At 45.4% G+C, this 20,057-nt stretch overlaps 3 protein-coding genes across 3 annotated transcripts in view; 2 read left to right on the top strand and 1 right to left on the bottom strand.

Annotated features, from left to right (window-relative positions):
* Positions 1-4,120, top strand: part of PLGRKT (plasminogen receptor with a C-terminal lysine) — a 51,588-nt gene extending 47,468 nt beyond the window's left edge. The window contains exons 4-5 of the mRNA XM_073345275.1: positions 511-620; positions 3,871-4,120. Of these exons, the coding sequence (XP_073201376.1) occupies positions 511-620; positions 3,871-3,992 (232 nt within the window). The 3' untranslated portion in view covers positions 3,993-4,120. The remainder of the gene's footprint in view (positions 1-510; positions 621-3,870) is intronic.
* A 4,637-nt stretch (positions 4,121-8,757) lies between these two features.
* On the top strand, positions 8,758-20,000 carry LOC140911709 (relaxin-3-like). The gene is made up of 2 exons (XM_073345274.1): positions 8,758-8,989; positions 18,729-20,000. The coding sequence occupies exons 1-2, from the start codon at positions 8,758-8,760 to the stop codon at positions 19,091-19,093; spliced, it is 597 nt and encodes a 198-aa protein (XP_073201375.1). The 3' UTR covers positions 19,094-20,000.
* The window catches only part of JAK2 (Janus kinase 2), a 159,146-nt gene continuing 153,353 nt past the window's right edge, over positions 14,265-20,057 (bottom strand). Inside the window, exon 24 of the mRNA XM_073345270.1 lies at positions 14,265-15,148. Coding sequence (XP_073201371.1) covers positions 15,128-15,148 — 21 coding nt within the window. The 3' untranslated portion in view covers positions 14,265-15,127. The remainder of the gene's footprint in view (positions 15,149-20,057) is intronic.

The following is a 20,057-nucleotide window of genomic DNA, read 5'->3' as shown; positions in this document are numbered from 1 at the left end:
CTGGGTAAACACAGTCAATACACAGGGCACGGAAGCCCCAGAACCGAGTCAATGAGAATCATAGGATTCCACCTTGAGAGAGGTAAGGCCTGAGCGGGAGCCCTCAAGAGACCAGAAAAAGGGGTCAGAGATGCAGCTAGCCCTGTAACGATTATGTACATACAACTATAAAACAAAATATATATGCATTATGTTTTGTAATAAATAGCATATATTGTAAACATCAGACTCTTTTTGTTCCGAAACACACACATGCTGAACCAGTAGTTCGTAGCACTTTAAACTTTTCTGGAGCACAAGAAATGTCTTTCATTTCAATGTTTGGTTTGTTTGGTTAAATAAATGTTCCTTAAAATGTGCATAAAACAGGTTAGTAGTCTTATGAAACATATTTGGCTCTGTCTCTAGAGTAGCTAAATACCTTCTGTTTGATTAATGAAGCTTTTAGGCTGCTGCTGATCTTACAAAACTTATTGTTATCCCCCCTCCCCTTTTTTTTTTTATGAACAGAGCAATAAAAAACAAGAAACCAGGACTGTTCCTTCCAGTGGTTCCCTTAAGCTTTATACTTGCCTACCAGTATGATATGGGTTATGGAACACTTTTGCAAAGGATGAAGGGTATGTATCTGGAAGTTGTTGAGACTTGTAACCAAGCCAAGCACCCTTTGCACTATCTTGTTCTTGACCACAATGTGCCATGCCAGTCCCTTTTGTAGCTCTTTTTGTCTTATGGGCAAGTGCCTAAGCTCATTACTTCACTCTCCTTTCACAGGATATCAGGGTTGGAAGGGACCCTCAGGAAGTCATCTAGTCCAACCCCCTGCTCAAAGCAGGACCAATCCCCCATTTTTTGCCCCAGATCCCTAAATGGCCCTCTCAAGGATTGAACTCACAACCCTACGTTGTGCTCAAACCACTGAGCTATCCCTCCCCTCCTTTCTGTCTCTCTTAAAGTCAGAATTGTTTCCTTCTGTCTGAGCTTCCCCGGCAGAGAGAATCCATCCTAATAGCCTTCACCACCAATTCAGGTAGTCTTAAGTAAATACAAAATTTGAGAAAATCAAGAGAAAAATCATAATTAATATTAATTGGAATGTAAATACAAATGGACTGATACTAACAATTTTAGAAGAAGTGACAGGTTTAGTTAGTTCTCTCCAGTTTCTGTTTTGAAATTTAATAAAAGTCATCCTTTGTATGAATGTAAGTAAGTAAGGTTTCAGAGTAGCAGCCGTGTTAGTCTGTATTCGCAAAAGAAAAGGAATACTAGTGGCACCTTAGAGACTAACCAATTTATTTGAGCATAAGCTTTTGTGAGCTACAGCTCACTTCATCGGATGCAGTCTTTAAGGTGCCACTAGTACTCCTTTTCTTTTTGTAAGTAAGTAAGAATCCCCAGTAAGTTAGTCTTAATCATGTGCATCCTAGAGAAATACCTGATGATAGAGCCTATCAAAAGTAATAAATTGAAAGTAACATTGCATATGGTTGGTCTCTTTTTCTACACTATAGAAAAAGGACAATGAGGAGCTATTAGTATATATTTAGACCTGGATTCAGAATATGACTTGTTCTTAGAATATGCAGCCCTTGAATCAATTTAATGATCAGTCCAGATAACTTTCTGTAAAGCACAGATGAGGCAGGTGCAATAACCTCTAATGGAAAATATAAAATACAAAATACTCAGCTATAAAGATTTATTTTCAAAATTTATACAGCATTGAGCATATATGTAATTGCACACAAAACTATGTTAAAAGGCATTGTTAAAATTCCAAAGTCAAACACTCAAAAGTTAGGAAAAAAACAGAATTAAGATTGCCTATTCAACCTTAATTTGACCCCCTTGTACATATAAATTATGACACAGTCATACATGTTCACCAACACAGAATCAATAGTTTTGTCTTTAGAGCAGTAAATAATGTGCAGTAAATAAGTAAACAAAATATTAAATAGCTTTTCATTAACTGAGCATTGTCCATCTTGTGTACTGAATGGCAGTGGTTTGTGCGGAAAAAATAGTATGATAGTTAATTAAAGACTGTGTTAGGCACATGGGAGCTGAATTAAGGTTCCTTAATTCTAGTATTTTTTTAACTTTTGAGCACTTGATTTTGAAATCTTCATGTTCTTTCTAACATAGTGTTTTGTGTGTAACTTCCTAGATTTTTAAAAAAGCAAACTGAAAACAGAAATTCCATAATGTGGCATCACTGACACCTACATGGGTCATCAGCCAGACTGGAACCTTTAGACCTACTGCACAGACATCTGTCACTTGAGCTAGCTGAGTAAATGCAAGCAGTGATAGGTTATCACCCTTTATGTGGAATTGCCCTAGAGGGGTACAGGACACATTGCCAGTGAATTTCATTGTGTTTGCTGATTGCAGACACTTTGGAACCTTGATATCCATTCCAGGTTCTGGAGAAGAGCATTCTCAATGGGAACAGATTCTTCTGCCCTGTTCCTTCCAATTTGTCTTAGTCAAAGCTCTCTCTCTCTTCCCCACCTCTGGCTCCTGTCCCTGTCTCCACTCCTCAGGCTTCTCATCCCAGCCTCATTGCCCAGCATGTCCAGTTCTCAGCCTCTGGACTCTTTTCGTTCCAGTCCCTATCTCCTTGCTCAGTCCCCTCTATCTCCCTATCCACATTTTACTTGACTGGCCAGTCTCCATCCCCAACCCCACTTCCCACTTTTCCTGCCCCAAGTGCCTACCAATCCATCTCCCTCCCTAGCTCCTTGTTCAGACTGTTTCCCACCCAACTCTTCTCCTTGCCCAGCCAGTCTGTCCCCCACAGTAGCTCCTCATCCTATCCCAGTCTGCCACTCCTTGTGTTGGTTCCCAATCTTCTTCCCCCTATCTTCTGCTACCAGTTTTTATCCCTGCTCCCTCACTCCTCTTCTTGTCTCCGTCTCCTTGCCAGCCAGTCCTCCTCCCCCGCCACCAGGTCTTTATTTCATCCCAGTCTACCCCCAGTGATGTATTGGCTCCCTGTTTCACTCCCTGCCATCAGCCTGCAGTTAGATCTCCCCTCCCCTCACCTCGTTCCATTTTCCAATTTACTCCCCACTACAGGTCTCATCCTAGTCTCCTCTGTATTCAGATCAAGCAGCTTACTCCTCCACTCAGCCTGGCCTGTCGGGATGGGGTGGGAGTCCATTGAGAGTACAGGAGAGACAGTATCCCTGTTGTCTGTTTTGGTGCCTGGCCCACAGTGGAACAGAGCCATAATTGCAGGGAAATCCTACTCAGTCCCGGGCTGGAGCATGTTCAATATGGACAGAATTGTAAAGAAATTTAGCTGAAAAACTCTAGCATGTCTCTGCTGAGCATGTGCAAACTGCCGTTTTTCAGAGGCTTATAATTTGGCCAAATTTGGGAGGATTTTCCTGGGGATGGGAAAAGCATATCCCTGACACAAAGTACATCTACTAAATTTCATGTCCTTGCTCCAAAACATGGAGGCACTAAAGCTTCTCAAAGAAAACGTTGCCAGAATTTTTTAACATGGGCAAAAAAGCATTTTTCCTTAGCCTTGTTCTTGAAAATGAATGAAATTTTCCAAATAAATTTAGCCTAAGGCAGGCACTTGGCATGGAGAATTTCAGTCCAAATGCTTGGCAAAATTCTAAGCAACTGAAAACAGGGTCTTATAATGAAAAGTGTTGGGAAACCTTAAAAATAAGTTGTACTACCAGCCCCAGTTATAATAATTATTTGAGTAAATATCTAATATTCTTTAGTTATTCAAGCCCTCAAACAAAATATATGCAATTTCTCTGAAAACTGGTTTTTTGTTCTTATAAAAGTGCAAAGATGCATTTATATCTCATCCTTTTTTTTTTCTTTTTTTTTAAGGTGAAGCAGAGAACATACTTGACACAGAGAACACCTTGCTAGAAATGCCAAAAGGAGCCCTCACTTTTGAAAGCCTTGAAAAAGCCAGAAGAGCTCAGAGCAAGTTCTTTATAGAAAAATAAGAAGACTGTAACCACTCAATACTTCAAAACACAAAATTATTTGTAATCATGTTGCTGACTTAAAATGTCAAATTATTAGTTTTGAGAACACAATCTTTTTAAAATAAAATGAATTTAATTTAAAAATAGGTTTTTTCAAGGCAGTGTTTTTTCTTTTTAATATTTTCTGCATTTACTGCAAATATTTTAATTTCAGTAGTTCTTGTTTATTCCCTAGCATGACACATCATGAATTCCCACTCTTCAATTCTAACTTTTGTGACCGACTCAGAGCACTGGGGTACAGGACTCTGGTCCTATTTGGGATCCAGGAAGTGGGTGGGCTTCTGCTAAAGGATTCCTTCCCCCTCCCCCCCCACCTAAGCAGGGGGTCCACAGGACCTGAAAGCCAAGTGATTCTGAGGGACAGCTAATAACAGGAACAGGCGTGCGGTCAAAGGGTCAAACAAAGGGAGCCTGATGGTGACACCGAGCAGAGAACCCTGGACAGCGCCCACTGCTCCTCAAAGGCGTCAAGGGAGTCTGTGGACACTGCCCAAAGGAACTCTGCCCGGATGCGTGAACAGATGCAGGATTGGAAATAGGCCCCACAGTCACAGGACTCTCTATCGGCCAGCCTCCTCTCCCTGGTTTTATAGATGGCCATTTTAGCCTGGGCCAGGAGGAGGTTGACCAGGAGGCTTTGTGGGGCCACAGATAGGGAGTGCATAGATAAGGAGGTGAGGGGAAAAATGTAGCCAGAAACATAACAAAATATTTGTGAGGAGCTGGAATAGGGGCTGCAACCTGGCGTGCTCCAAGTAAACATGCACCAGGGTCTCCCTCATGCTGCAGAAGGGGCAGGTGTCCGGGACGGGGGTAAACCATGCCAAGTACACGCCCGTGCTCACGGCCCCATGAAGGAGCCGCCAACTGATATCCCTGGCGGGTCTCGGGACCAGGGTAGAGTATAGGCTGGCCCACCGGGGTTCCACTTTGTGTCGGGGCAGGACGCAAGGGTGAGGAAGTGAAGGGTATGCAGCACGAGCGTGTATAGATATTTCCTCTGAGTCTGGTAGTACAGGAGTCTGGTCCTATTGGGATCCAGGCATACAGGAGTCTGGTCCTATTGGGATCCAGGAAGCGGGCGGGCGGAGCTCGTCCACTACGAAAGGATTCCCCCCCCCAGCCTAAGGGGGGGATCCACAGGACCTGGGAAGCCAACTAATTATGGGGGGCAACTAATGAAAAACAGGGACGGGAGTGCGGTTAAAGGGTCAAACGAAGGGAACCGGACGGGGACACCGAGCAGAGAACCCCGGACAGCGCCCACCGCTCCTCAAAGGCGTCAAGGGAGTCAGTGGACGCCGCCCAGAGGAACTCTGCCCGGAGGCGTGAACGGACAGAGGATTGGAAATAGGCCCCGCAGTCGCAGGAGACTCCATCGGCCAACCTCCTCACCCTGGTTTTATAGATGGCCACTTTAGCCAGGGCCAGGAGGAGGTTGACCAGGAGGTCCCGCGACTTAGTGGGGCCACGGACAGGGACTGCGTAGATAAGAAGGTGAGGAGAAAAGTGCAACCAAAACCTTAACAAAAGATTGGTGAGGAGCCGGAATAGGGGCTGTAGCCTAGCACGCTCCAGATAGATGTGCGCCAGGGTTTCCCTCACGCCGCAAAAGGGGCATGTGTCTGGAATTGGGAATTTTAGAAATCCTTATAGATAACATCACACCATTGCACTTCTATTTCACTCATACCATTCAGAATCTCTTCCCCTCAAAACAACATGAGTCAGGGTGCAAGTGTTAGAACATATTTGCAAACTTGGTCTGTTTATGGTAAAAAAAATCAATTGCATTCAAATAGGAACATATTAATCATCACATCATCTAGTGCAATGGCTCTCAACCTTTCTGGACAACTGTACCCTTTTCAGGAGTCTAATTTGTCTTGTGCACCCCCAAATTTAACCTCACTTAAAAGCTACTTCCTTACAAAATTAGACATAAAAATACAAAAGTGTCACAGCATGCTATAACTGAAAAATTGCTTACTTTCTCATTTTTATAATATATCTATTCCAGTTGATTTATTTTATAATTATTATACTGACATTTCAGTGTATAGGATACAGAGCAGTATGAATAAGTCATTGCGTGAAATTTTAGTTTGTACTGACTTTGCTAGTGCTTTTTATGTAGTCTGTTATAAAACTAGGCAAATATCTTGATGAATTGATGTACCCCCGGAAAGAATGTTCAAAGCACCTTATTTGTGTTTCTATTCTGTTAAGGCCCAATAAAAATAAAGACAACTGTACATTATTTTTATTATTGAGCCTGCAAAAAAAACAAAAACCCAAACCCCATATATAGATAGATAGATTACAATGCATTTGCATTTATAATTACAATTAATTACAAGGCAGAGAGAGCAGGACATGAATGGAAGTGAGCAGGGCCTTTTCCTAACTGTTACCCATGCTATGGCTTGTTGTCTAATGGCATCATGTTAATTTTATCTTCTTATCTCACTACCATATTTCACTGGTTACTGAACATTTTTACTTTGTCAAATCCACACCATATCACTTTTCCCCCTTCTTCCTATTACCTCTGACATACTTTCCTGTGGGGAAAATATAATGTAATTCCCCAATGAACAGACGTCTAACAGACATATTGATGTTGCTGAGGTCAGAAAGAACTGAGGTTTTGTATTATGATTGGCTGCTGCTCTGTACATTTTGGGGTGCAGTCTGTGATTGAAAATGATAAATGTGATAGCAGTTAAAGAAGGATCTAAACTGGAAGTTTCCTAATTTTTAAAGATTGGTGTGGATTGATATTTCTCTTAAGCAGTTTAACAAACCTTTTAGGTGTTGGAGTTTGTGCAAATAAATTATAAGGACATATTCACCTTACCTGATACTTTCTGATCTCTTATCAAGGACATGCTACTGGGAAAAAGCACACCTGTTTAATGGTTACAAGTGCCAGGAGCCAATACACAATAGTGTATTGTATTACAGAAAGCACACTAATATTATAGCAAATGTTTTTTGCACACATACTTCCACCAAAAACACCAGCTAAAAATAATAAAAACGGACAACATTAATTTGTGGCAGCTGGACACTTCTGGGACCAAGTATTTTTAAAAAATATCTAAACTATATGCCAAGATTAGTCTCAATAAAGTTGCATTTATAAACGGAGCTCCTTTCTTAAAGAGGGAGCTACACAGTTACTTTCCACCACCTACCCTGTCTTCAGCCCTAAAAATGTAAATAAAGGTTGATAAGCAATTGAAAGGAAATGGTTACAGCTACATCCACAGATCTAGAAAAGGTATGAAGTGCAGCAGTGATTGTTCTTGTTTTCTTGGTGGAGTGCAGTCCAACATGAAGTACACATGAGGGTTTTTTTCCCTTAAACTTTAAGCCTGAGAATAACTTCTAAAAAGAATTACTCATACTGGAACAACAAACTGACTATACTAGTAACAATTATACCAGTAGCTTACATGTCTCATGAATAAACATAATTTTGCTTCTTTGCTATTGCCTACATCATTCTACTGCAAATATTTGAACACAAAAATATATTACTCTAATTTGTTAACTTGCAGCACAACTATCTTAGCTACTTTGCTTGTGGCTAGATTTGTTCTGAACAGCTTTCCTGCCTGTGATTAACAGTTTCTGTGACTTTGCCTCCAGTTAGAATGAAATTAATGGCAAATGGTTTAAAGAGTGTTGGTTATGGTTGTTCTACAAAAGTTGATTTAAAGTTACACGATATATATAGCAATACTTCTTTACAATGCACTATTCAAGATAAAATGCCTGCATTCAGTGGTGGTTGTGGATGATGCAAAAGTAACTATAGGGAAATGTGACTGAAAGGAACATGCTGAGCAGAAAGAGGGTATTGTTTTAACATCACTAGTAGTAGGTATTTATCAATGTCAAGTTTCAGAGTAACAGCCGTGTTAGTCTGCATTCGCAAAAAGAAAAGGAGTATTAGTGGCACCTTAGAGACTAACCAATTTATTTGAGCATAAGCCCACGAAAGCTTACGCTCAAATAAATTGGTTAGTCTCTAAGGTGCTACACGTACTCCTTTTCTTTTATCAGTGTCAAGTTACTGTCACCTCAGGACCATGTGCTCTTTATTGCTCTACCCCACTACCTTTACCAGTGTGATACTTTCATTCCCTTGCTGCCTGTGTGCACTGTATTCAATCCCACTCAGAAGAGGAGGGGGTAGTTTTACAGCCACAGCAGGGTGGCTGAGGTGGAGGAGCGGAGGAGGGTGGGGGCGATGAGGGGAATCAATCGGTGCTGGACGATGCAACACGGGCCAGCGGCAGCGCTGGCCCCAGGGGTGAGGGGGGCAGCAGGATGCCCCCGGCTACACGCATCCCAAAGGACGTAGCTGTGCCAGGGTCTGGAGGGACAGCGGCTCTTGCCAGCGCTGCTCCTGTAGGGCAGGTTTGCAAAGGGGGTGGAGTGGGGGTTATTAGGGGAGAGACGGGCACGCAGCTCAAGCCAATAACTCAGTGAGGCCAGGCAGAGGGAGGCGGTGGCTAGCCGAGCCGTGCCCCCCGGGGCTGGGCTGCGCTCGTGGGTGACTCCGCGCCTGCGGCGCTCGGCAGGGTATATAAGGCGGGCGTCAGCGAGCGCCGGGCCTGCAGCACGCGGCGGGCCGCTGGCGCGAGGGCCGAGCAGCACGCGCGCCGGGTGTGACCGTCTCGCGGGCGGGTCCGGGCCGCGCGCCGGGATGGGGCTGACGCTGAGGCTGCGGGCGCTGTGCGCGGGGCTGCTCTTAGCCGGGCTGCCGGCGGAGCTGGGCGCGCAGAGCGCCCGGGATGCGGCAGCCGCGGCGCCCCGGGGCGGCGAGTACGGGGTGAAGCTGTGCGGCCGGGAGTTCATCCGCGCCGTGATCTTCACCTGCGGCGGGTCCCGCTGGAAGAGATTGGCCCTGCAGGCGGGGGAGCCGCTGCCTGGCGCTGGTGAGTGACCGGGAGCGCGGGGAGCGGGCGGCGTGCCCCCCCCCCGCACCGCAGGCTGCAAACGCAGGGGCCGGCACGCGCGGGGCACCGGGCTGGGACCTGCCCCCCGGGAGCCCGGCTCGCGGTGAGGCGGGCGGGCCGGGCTGTCACCTGTCGCGGGGTGGCGAGGTGTCCAGCGCACGGCCGGGGCAGGGGGCGGCTGCTGACGGGGCCGGGCAGCGTGAGGCGCAGCCTCGGCTTTCCAGTCGCTTGAGGGCGAGCAACTACTTCGGCGCCCTCGGCTACGCGCGAGGAGGGGGACGCGTCCAACTTCCCTGCCTCTGCCCCCTCGGTCTTGGGTAGCCTGGTGCGCCCCTTGGCCCGGGGAGCAGCGCGAAACCGCCCCCCACGAGCGAGGAAGGTTAAGCCCCGAGCCCGGGACGTGGCCGTCCCTGCCCCCGCGCAGGCTTCGTGCGGGACCGTCTGGGTACCGCCGTGCCGGCTCTGCAACGCGCGGCCCTTCGCGCACAGGGCTGCTCTGGCTCTGGGCTAAACTCATTAACAGACCCGTGTGCCCAGGTGCTACCCTAATGGACACCCGCAAAGTACCTCAGAGGGAGAGAGACCACCTTCCTCCATTTAACTGCTAGGCTCTGGCCAGCAGTAAGTGGCACAGAGCTCAGTAAGTTTCGCTGCGATCAAAGGGTTGCTGCTACTCACAGGCAAGGGCAGAGAGAAGTGATCTTTCTGCCCAAGAAGGTTGGTTGACTTTCAAGCAACACCTTGGGGAAACAAAGGGCTGCTGTACACCTGAGACTTAGGTCGACCTAGCTCAGTTGCTCAAGGGGGTGAAAAATTCACACCCTGGAGAGCTGTAGTGAAAGGCATCTTAGCCCTGGCCTAGGCACTGATACACTGACAGAATTCTTCTGTTGTCCTCGCTTCTGCCTCTCCCGGGGTGGACCAACCACAGTGACAACCACCCCCCTTGAGTCACTGTAGCAAGTGCCTAACACAGCTGTAATGCCACAGGCTCTGTGGTATGGGCAAGTGCCTGCTCCCTGTTATCTCTGCTTGGAATCTAACCCCCTACTTGTTATGAGCACCCACTTCAGAGAAAGCTCTACTACCTCCCACCTCTTCCATCTGGAATATGGTGGTAATGGGTTGCAGTTGATGCTTCAGGGATTGACTGAAGAGCAAGAATAGAGCACTGTCCCAAATCGCCTAAAAACCCACAAACACATGGGGTCACTTCTACTTTGCTAATGATGGGACATGTTCAAATAAATGCTTCTATTAGTGAAACTTGTTTAATCCATCATCCTAGGAAAAAACCCTGGCAAAAAAAAAAAATCATGGCTACACTCACAGCGTTTCTCCAATGCAGCCACCGGGGGAGGGCAGAAAACAGCAGTCCCTATCAAGGGGCTACCAGCAGTGGTTGGGCACTGCCCCACTCTGGAGAGAGACAAGCTGAAGGAGCAGGCAGCCAGTGTGCTCCCCACCTTCCCGAGGGCTGTGGGGGCAGGCTCCAGCCACTGGGCCCTGTCCCCTGGCATAGGGCTTCATGCTCTGTTCCCTGACTACATGGTGACAGGCTCTAGGCCCAAGCACCCCCCCCCATCACTGCTGTCTCCCCCAGTGTTCCATTGCCCCAGGTGCCTCTGTACCCCTCTCCCCATCCAGCACTTAATTTGTCCCTGGGCTTGCTGGGGCTGAGTAAATCTGCTGTGAAAAGTGATACTAACAAACATACAAATATCACTTTTCACAGCACACATAGGAGCTAGCAAGTCTTTTAAAACAAGCAAAAAAACCCAAGAAAGCAAAAGAAACCATAAGAAATAAAACAAGGACATTCAAAGCACCTTATTTGTGTTTCTATGCTGTTTAGGGCCAATAAAGAAGAGACAACTGTACATTATTTTTATTATTGAGCCTGCAAAAAAAACCCAACCAACCAAAAAAAAAAAAACCAAACAAACCAACCTTTCATAAGTCTATTACAATGACTTGGACATAATTAACTTTAGGAAAAAATATATGTGCATATTTATTTAAGTATTTTAGGAAAAATGGTCACAGCAGCCATCAACAATAGTTGGTGGCCGCACTCTGAGGCCACCAAAAAATGTGTTGAGAACCCCCGTTATAAAAGGTGTATTTATTTGCTTAAAGATTAAACACTTGCACTGTTGTTCAAGACATGTTAAAATGATTCCTATTGTGTATTCAGAAGTCAAAAATAGCAAATGACTGCAAAGCACTTCCTAAGACTTCTGGTTTAGTCAACCTGTACTGTATTTGTTTGTTAAAACTCCTGAATACTAGTATGACTAGACTCGTAGTATCAGTCTTCAAGACTTGAAGACTACTTTGTGGAGCTGAGAAATGGGAAGTGACCCCTTCTTTCAGTAGCACATTCTAGCACAAGTCATATTTGGCCTTATTCTTATTCAGCAGGATACAATTAACTCTGATGGACTTCAACAGGGGTTACTGTGTTTTGTGGAGAGAGAACTTGGGTGTAAATCCAGAAAGGGACTTGTGTGTTGCAAGGCTGAGTATTGCCAAGCTTAACTTTTTAGGCACTTAACAGCTCATGAGTAGAATCCTCAGACCCTGAGTTAGGCATCTAGGCTCTGTATACAGTGCATGGAAAGAGTTACATAGCTGGGAATGGGATCCACAAAAAGCAGCATGGTGGTAGGGAGCTGAAGAGTAGGGTGTTAGATGCCCAAGCTTGAGCTAGAGGAATGCACTTAAGATCCACAACGAGAAACCCTGTTCTGATATCAGGCACCTAATCTGTTTCTCACAAGAACAGCTCAATAGTCCATTGGTGAGGGTACTCATCTGAGATGTGATGAGTGCCCTCACCCCTGGACTAAAGCATCAGGGATGTCTACATCACTTGCCCCTGATCTTCCCCCTGTGTATGTAGAGCTAGGTGTGCTTTGAGAACACTTACCTGATTGGGCCCTGCAGGTGAGCTAGTCAAAGGACGCCACTGGGATTTAAGCATGAGATTGAGATGGGCACCTATCCAGAGGCAGAAATCATGGGAACTTTTACAGTAACTTCCAGAATTGGTGACAGCTGAGCAGGCATTGTGAGGATCTCAGTGGTGCCTAAATTTTGGAGCTAGGTGCTTAAGTCCTTTTGGGGAACCCTTTGGTCCCTGTATAGTTATTTAATCTTTTCCATTCTATGTATGATATCTTCCTCAAATTTGAATGCTATATTATTTGGTTACTTAGAGCTGGTCTTCATGAACATTTAGTTCGCAGCAAGCTGGGGTGTGAATCTGCCATGGACTAACTGTCCATGTGGACCCTGCTGATATTCATTTAAAAGAGTCAGCAGGGTCCACATAAACACTTAGTTTGTAGCAGGCTAGTATGGGGAAGCTTCACATCGTAGCTTGCCACAAACTAAATATTTGTGTAGACAAGCACTTACAAGATCAAGGATTTATTTTGATAAAGAAATTTTGCCAAAACAAAATATATAATACAAAATAGAAAGATCAATAATATTCACAGCACAAAGTTAAAAAGATGTTCTGCAACACTACTAAGGTCCCCATCACTGTATACACTAGATTATATACAGGTATTTAAATGGATGGAGGAGGCTAGACTTGATCTTCTATTTATTGGGTTAACTTATTCTGAAAGATATTTTTAAATAAAATTGTCACATAAAAGGGATTAATCTTAAATACTGATTGAATAAAATTGTAGCTTGAAAAGATTTCCTTTGGAGTAATTCAACTTAAAGGATATTTTATTTACACTGGCAATTAAGCCTGTTACTGTAAAAATCTGTTGAAGACATCTACATACTCTGAACTATACCCAGCATCAGTAAAACAAGTGCTTAAACAAAACACTGAAATTTCTAATAAACTGGGGTGAAAGAGCAGCTCTGCAAATGTGTGTTTGCAAGTATGACAAGAGCAGTGTTCTTGTAAGAAAGTTGTACAGACTAGTGCAGTCAGTGCAATCCTCAAGCATCAGAAAGTTCCTTCTTGATAGTCAGCACCTAATTTATTCTGCTGTATTTGAGGTACTCAGTATATTTTTCCTATTTATCTGAGCAGCAGGGTAGAAATGGACATGTACTCTTGTAATAGTTGAATGGCTCAGGAAAATTAGATAATTTGATTTATCCTTGTGTTCTGAAATATAATCCATCAGAAACCGATCAAATCAAAGGAAAAGGTACTTTTTAAAAAAAAGTGACAGCAGTACATGTACTAGGGCCTTCTAAGAACCTTAAACCGATAACTGTTTTATTTTTCCTCATAGTCTCCTGCTTTGACCTCTCTCTTAGCTAGAGGCACAACCATGCTTTCAACAGCAAGTCATGAGCATTCATGCCACACTAGCTTCTGTAAGATAAAAATTTAGGTAAATAACAAGGGTTTGCCTCAAAAATATGCATTCTCACTCCAAACTTGCATGGTTGCACTATCATCTAATACAGGGGTGGGCAAACTTTTTGGGCCGAGGGCCACATTTGGGTGGGGAAATTGTGTGCAGGGCCGGGGTGGGGGAACAGGCTCAGGATTGGGGAAGAGAAGGGGTGTGGAGTGCATGAGGAGGCTCAGGGAAGGGGCTCAGGGCACGGGTGCAGGAGGGAGCTCAGGGCAGGGAGTTGGGGTGCAGCAGGGAGTTGGGGGGTGGGGTGCAGGAGGAGTTTGGGCTCCAGCCCAGTGCCACTTACCTGGGGTGGCAGCGGCGCGCACCAGGGCCAGGGCAGGTTCCCTGCCTGCCTGCCCTGGCCCCACACCGTGCCGCTCCAGGAAGCAGCCGGAACCATGTCCCTGCCCGGCCCCTGGGGGAGGAGGCGGCACAGGGCTCCGAGCACTGCCCTTGCCATGCCTCCAGGTACCTTCCCCAAAGCTCCTATTGGCCACGGTTCCCTATTTCCGGCCAACGGGAGCTGCAGGGGGCAGTGCCTGGAGGCCAGGGCAACCCAGGGACATGATGCTGGCCGCTTCTGAGAGCGGCGCAGGGCCTGAAGCGCCACAGGGGGCAATCCCGCAGGCCGGATCCAAAGCCCTGAGGGGCTGGATTCGGCCTGCGGACTGCAGTTTGCCCACCCCATATCTAGTATTGGTGTCTCTGAATGGGATCGAGATGGAACTGATCTCGATAAACAGACTGCATCATGAATGCAGGGGCTTATGGACTCACAGCATTAATCCTTCAGTGGTCATATAGACTTTGAGTCATTTAGTTCGCAGCAAAGCCCTGTCTGGGATGATTTAGTTGGGGATAGGTCCTGCTTTGAACAGGGGGTTGGACTAGATGACCTCCTGAGGTCCCTTCCAACCCTGATATTCTATGATTCATTCAATTTCATGGCAGCCATAGGACCTTTTGTCTTGATCAACTCTTAAAAGCTAACAAACTCTACATGGTTCCCAAAACCTCTGAGGAAGAATAGTCCTAAAACAGCCTATTATCAATTGCTTGGAAGGACATAATAGTCAACCAGAAACTATAGGTATAGTGCTTCCCCAAGTAGTGTGCTAAGTACGGGGGCTACGGTTCTATTTTGCACCTCTAAGAGGTATAGTACAGAACCCTCAGCCTAGAGAAGTGTGTGTGTGTGTGGGGGGCAGGCTGAGGTGACTATGCTGGTTTTGTACTCTGCTGCTTCTGGGGATGCTCCAGGGGCTGGAGCAGCTCTGATATTACTTAGCTGTAGAGGCTTGTTTAAGTTATGGCAGCCTCCCTTCGCTGCAGCACTGCCTAGAAGAACCCAGACATGCCTTCTACACTAGGGCTTTGGAAGGGGTACTTATGTCTGTCTTATGCAGTCCCTGTGCTGGGGAAATCCTCTGAGGGGATACTGGGCTTTTAGGGCTCCATAATACCACTCTACCCCGTTTACCCTAGGGAAAAAGGCTGAAGCAGAGGTGACAATCTTAGCCAGTACATGTCATTTTTTGCATATCACTCAGTTCTGGTTGGGTATACTCACGAGTTGAAATAAAATAATACATTTTGTTGAAATGACTTGTCGTCAGAGGACTAACTTCAAGACGTGATGAAGTTTAAAAATAAATTGTTCATTTGAAGCAAAGCAGCATCTTGACTATTTTTTTCCCCCCAAAGGACACTTTTCTGCCATGCTCCTAGTTCAATGTCTGAATTGATTTTGCTGCAATTGTAAAGAAAAAAGGTTATTTGGGGCCCCAAGAGTAGTTAGAAAAACTAATACAAAAGGATTTTGCCTACAATAAAAGGAAGGGAAAACAGGGATTTCACATGGAATGGCTTTTACAGTCCAGGTTGGTGGTGCTTGTGATATCCCCACACTGGCTGCGCTTACACATACATGAGGAAAGCTTTTCTTTGATAGATTGCATGAAACAAGTGGTTGTCTTGCTTTGTCCTTCTAGCCACCCACAGAAGTTCCCAAATTGTGGCCTGCACAGAGTTGGTGTGTAACTAAGCTGCTAGTGTTCCTTCTTTCCAGTTGAGAGAAACAGAGCAGATTGGAGGGAGAGATTAAACAAAGAGCCAAAGCATTAGCTGAAAATATATAAATACTTTCCTAACATTACCCCCTATGTAAGCAACTGGTAGTGTCTGCAAATAGGGGATAGTGGTTCATGCAGTCAAGAATAGGAAGAGGTAGTCAATAAGAATTGAAGAGATGGTCCACATTATAGGCAGCTTGCAAACCTCTAGGGTAGCACTTCTACATAGCAACATTGTTTGTTAGAGCCATTTTGACACATTTATACTCATCACACTTTACAATCACAGTTGTACCAGTATGTTCTGTGTCTCCTAAAGCACCTGACATGTTGCTTAGTGCAGTTAGGGAGTGTTGAGTAACTAAATGAGTTTGGAATGGAATGGATTTGGAGGACAAACACAAATATGATGCTTGTGGATTCTTCTCCACAACTGAGGGAATCTACTTGCACACAAGAGCTGACAGCAAGCTGTTCAATCTTCCAAAACTCAGATCTAAAACCAAGGCTCAGGAGGCCCTTATCCAACACCACCTCTTTGCTGATGATGCAGCAGTGACAACCCACACAGAAGCTCATCTCCAAAACCTTATGGACAGTTTTTCCAAAGCCTGCCAAGACTTTGGGCTTACCATTAGCCTAAAAAAGACAAACAATGTTCCATTATGGGGTTGAGGAAGCACCCTCCATCAAGATCAACAACTATAAACTGCATTGGAAAAGTTGCCACAACAATGTCTAGCAAGACCAACAATGAGCAAGAGGGTATGGCAAAACAACAAACGGATAGAACACAAAGATCTGTGTGTATCATGCATGGGTTATCAGCACACTTTGGTATGGGAGTGAGACAGGGACCTTATACTCTCATCAGGAAAAAAAGCTTGACAGCTTTCAGATACGTTGCCTTAGTCAAATCTTGGGCATTTCCTTGAGGGATAGTCACCAACACTGAGGTGCTCCAGCATACCCAGCATGCAAACACTTCTCAGATAGAGATGCCTCCGCTGGCTTTGGCATGTGTGCCTAATTAATGATGGGTGCAACCCAAAAGACATCCTCTACGGCAAACTGGCATCTGGAAAAAGACCCAAAGGATACCCAAAAATTGTGTTTCAAGGATGTGTGCAAGTGAGACCTCAAAGAAATGGACATGGATGTGGACAAATGGGAAGATCACACTCAAAACCACAGCCTTTGGAAACGAGCTTAACAAAGGTGTCCGGAGTTACGAGAGGAAGCCATCCAGCTTAGCAAAGGAGAAAAAAGCTTGCAGAAGGCAGAGCCCAAAAAGTTGAAACATCACTTTTAAATGTGACAGATGTGGGCAGAGATTGTGTGTCTCAAGTGGGTCTCTTCAGCCACATCCTCAGCTGCCATAAAACCAGCTGAGTAAGTTCTTTACCTCTCAGGGGTAGATACCCATGGTCCTCTCAAGACTGAAGAATACCTACTACTGTGGGGCATAAGTGTGTTGCAGAGGGCACTTGATCAGTTGGACCATTGTTAAAGCCCTCTTCCTAGATGTTACAAAAAACTCCAGTACAACAAATTCTTGTAACCACAACTCAGTGCTTGTGTGGGGATACAAAGTATTGTACTTGCTTTGCAAGTTCAAGACAGTCCAATTAACTACCCAACACACACTTTGCTGCAATAGATGATCCAGGCATAGGCTTAAGAGCACAGCTGTGGACCATCACCTTCTATCAGCCAGTCAATCCCTAGGACAGCTTTTCTCAAACTGGGGGTCCATGAGGGTTCTCCAGGGGGTCCGTAGGTCCCACTGATCAACTCAACTCCTCCCCACTCCCTCCCAGTGCCTCGTGCACACCGAGGAACAGCTGTTCAGTGGTGTGTAGGAGGTGCTGGGATGGAGGAGGAGGAGTGGGGATAGGGTGCACTTGGGAGGAGGCAGAATCACGTCCAGGGCCACCGGTCCAGCTGATCAACTCCTCCTCCCTCCCAGTGCCTCCTGTATGCCAGGGAACAGCTGTTCAGTGGTGTGCAGGAGGCACTGGGAGGGAGAGGGAGGAATGGGGATGGGGTGGAAAGAGGCATGGAAGAGAAGAGGCAGGGGTGGAGTGGGGGTGGGAAGAGGTGGGGGAGGGGTGGGGCCTTGGGAAGGGGTGATGTGGGGGCGGGGCTTGAGGCTGAGTGATGGGTTTGGAGGTCCATGAAAATTTTTAAATCAAAATGGGGGTCCTTGGGTTGGTAAAGTTTGAGAACTGCTGTCTGAGGAAATTGCCTGTATCTCATAGCTGCTTAATTACTCTTTATAAATGAATAGCACACAAGTGGTGACTTCCCACCTAAGACTGCATGTAACTGCATGGAGCCCTTGTGGAAAAAGGATGCCTTGTCAAGTGTATCGCTTACAGCAGCCACACTGTTGTAGTTATGCTAAAAGCATGTTTATTACAAAAGTAGGCTATTTAAAACAATAGTTAAATAAAACAACCCTGTCAGCCAAGGTAGTGGGAGTGCTATTCTTGTCAACTGAGTGTTTAGATAATGATTAAGGCTACGTTTGAGATATGGGTATTTTTAGTAAAAGTCATGGATAGATCACAGGCACTAAACAAAAATTCACGGCCTGTGACCTGTCCATGATTTGTACTATACCCCTGACTAAATCTTGGGAGTGCCGCGGGTGTGTGGGGAGGGGGTGCCGCAGGTGCTGGAGGGAGGTGGGGTTGGTGCGGCTGGCAAGCTCTCTATCCAGCTTCTCTGAAGCGGTGACATCCCTTCATAAGCTCCTAGCTCTCACGCTGCCAGCTCCGCAGCTCCCATTGGCCGGGAACCGCCACCAGTGGGAGCTGTGGGGTCAGTGCCTGTGGGTGGAGGCAGGAGCTGAGGGAGGGACATGTTGCTGCTTCTGGGGAGCCTGCCACCCAGAGCCCTCACCCCCTCCCACACCCAAACTCCTCCTGCTGCTGTCAGGGGAGGGCGGTGGCAGTGGCCCCAGACTGCCCTAGCAGCAGTTGGTGCAACTGACCCAGGGGCTGCCTGAGCTGCTTGGGCAGCCCCGTAGCCAGCCGCACTGGCCCACTGCAGAAGTCACGCAGGTCATGGAATCCGTGACCTCCGTGATAAACTCACAGCCTTCATAATGATTCCTTTATTATTATTTATTATTATTATTAGCTGAATGATTGTGATGTAACTTCTAACTATGACCTTCCGCCCTTAGGAACACTATAATTACACCTAATAACTTTGGAATTAAAAAAAAAATCTTTATTTTTATTTTAACAGATTCTGCTCAAGCCACTAGTAACAAAGAACTAGAGAACTTGAAATTACAGTCAGTCTTAGCTCCTGGATTGGAGCAGCTGCAGAGAGCCAGCATACCACTTGGACAGCTGACATTGAAGGATTTGTTTAGTTTGTTTGATTATAATGAGTATGTACCCATGTCAGATGACTTCAGTGAATATGTTCGCCAGGTTGAGGATGCTGCCTGGAAGAACAGAGGTGGAGCAGGGATTGCCAATCCCATGGTGTCAAATAGCTCTCCTTGGGCCAAATATCCCAGAAGAAAACGAGACTTGTCAATGGGGGTGGCAGGCGTGTGCTGCAAATGGGGATGTACCAAAGCTGATATCAGTACACTATGCTGAGATTAAAATTGTGTTTCTGTATTTATTTTAGACATATGAACTCAATGTTAGTTGCAGTGATGCTTGATCAAGTACTGCATGTAAGGAGGGAAACAGTCTCAACAACATGGCAATTTTGTCTGCAAGCAGCTGTATATGTTACTGTTTTTTCTCTAAAAACTCACAAACTTATGATAATTAGTAATTTTGTTTTGCTGCAGTAACCTTTGCTCTAACTCTGTTAGTAAACCTTTATTTTCTGTGTTTTAAGGCTTTGTCTTTAAAATTATAGTAAGACTTTCACACCACCTCTTTGTAACACTTCAGGGAGAAACCTCAATGGTAATTAAAGTATGTCACACTATATAAATCAGTGGTTCTCAAACTTTTGTAGTGGCGACCCCTTTCACACAGCAAGCCTCTGAGTGCAAACCCCTCTTATAAATTAAAAACACTTTTACATATATTTAACACCATTATAAAGGCAGGAGGCAAAGCAGGGTTTCAGGCGGAGGCTGACAGCTTGTAAGCCCCCATGTAATAACCTTGCGACACCTTGAGCAGTCCTGACCCCCCGTTTGATATAAATGCTATAGAATTGTTTTTCCCCTTCCATTGGAAACAATACCTAGGGAATCCTTTAAAGAGCTGAGACTTTGACCAATTCTAGCTGAAAGGGTGTTCTGTAACTTGAAACTCAAATACCACCAAGCTTGCTGTTGCACCAGTTAATGGAAGACTGTAGAGTATAACTGGCTTCTATACCACAATAGAAGTTAGTAAGAGGATCTAGTACAATATTTAGACCATCTCCATCCAATTGCAGAATTATTTCTTAAATACCACATTTTAAAACAAAATTTTCTCATTCAGGTTAAACTTTCCGTTGACTTCTTTCTTACTTGTATATCTCTGTACTGCCCTGAATCTCTGGTTGAAGAATTAACATGTCAAGGAATCTAGGTTTATCTTCCGTCGTCTGTTC

Source organism: Lepidochelys kempii, chromosome 5 (assembly GCF_965140265.1).
Source record: "Lepidochelys kempii isolate rLepKem1 chromosome 5, rLepKem1.hap2, whole genome shotgun sequence".
Lineage (NCBI taxonomy): Eukaryota > Metazoa > Chordata > Testudines > Cheloniidae > Lepidochelys > Lepidochelys kempii.
This window is presented reverse-complemented; position numbering and strand designations above follow the sequence as displayed.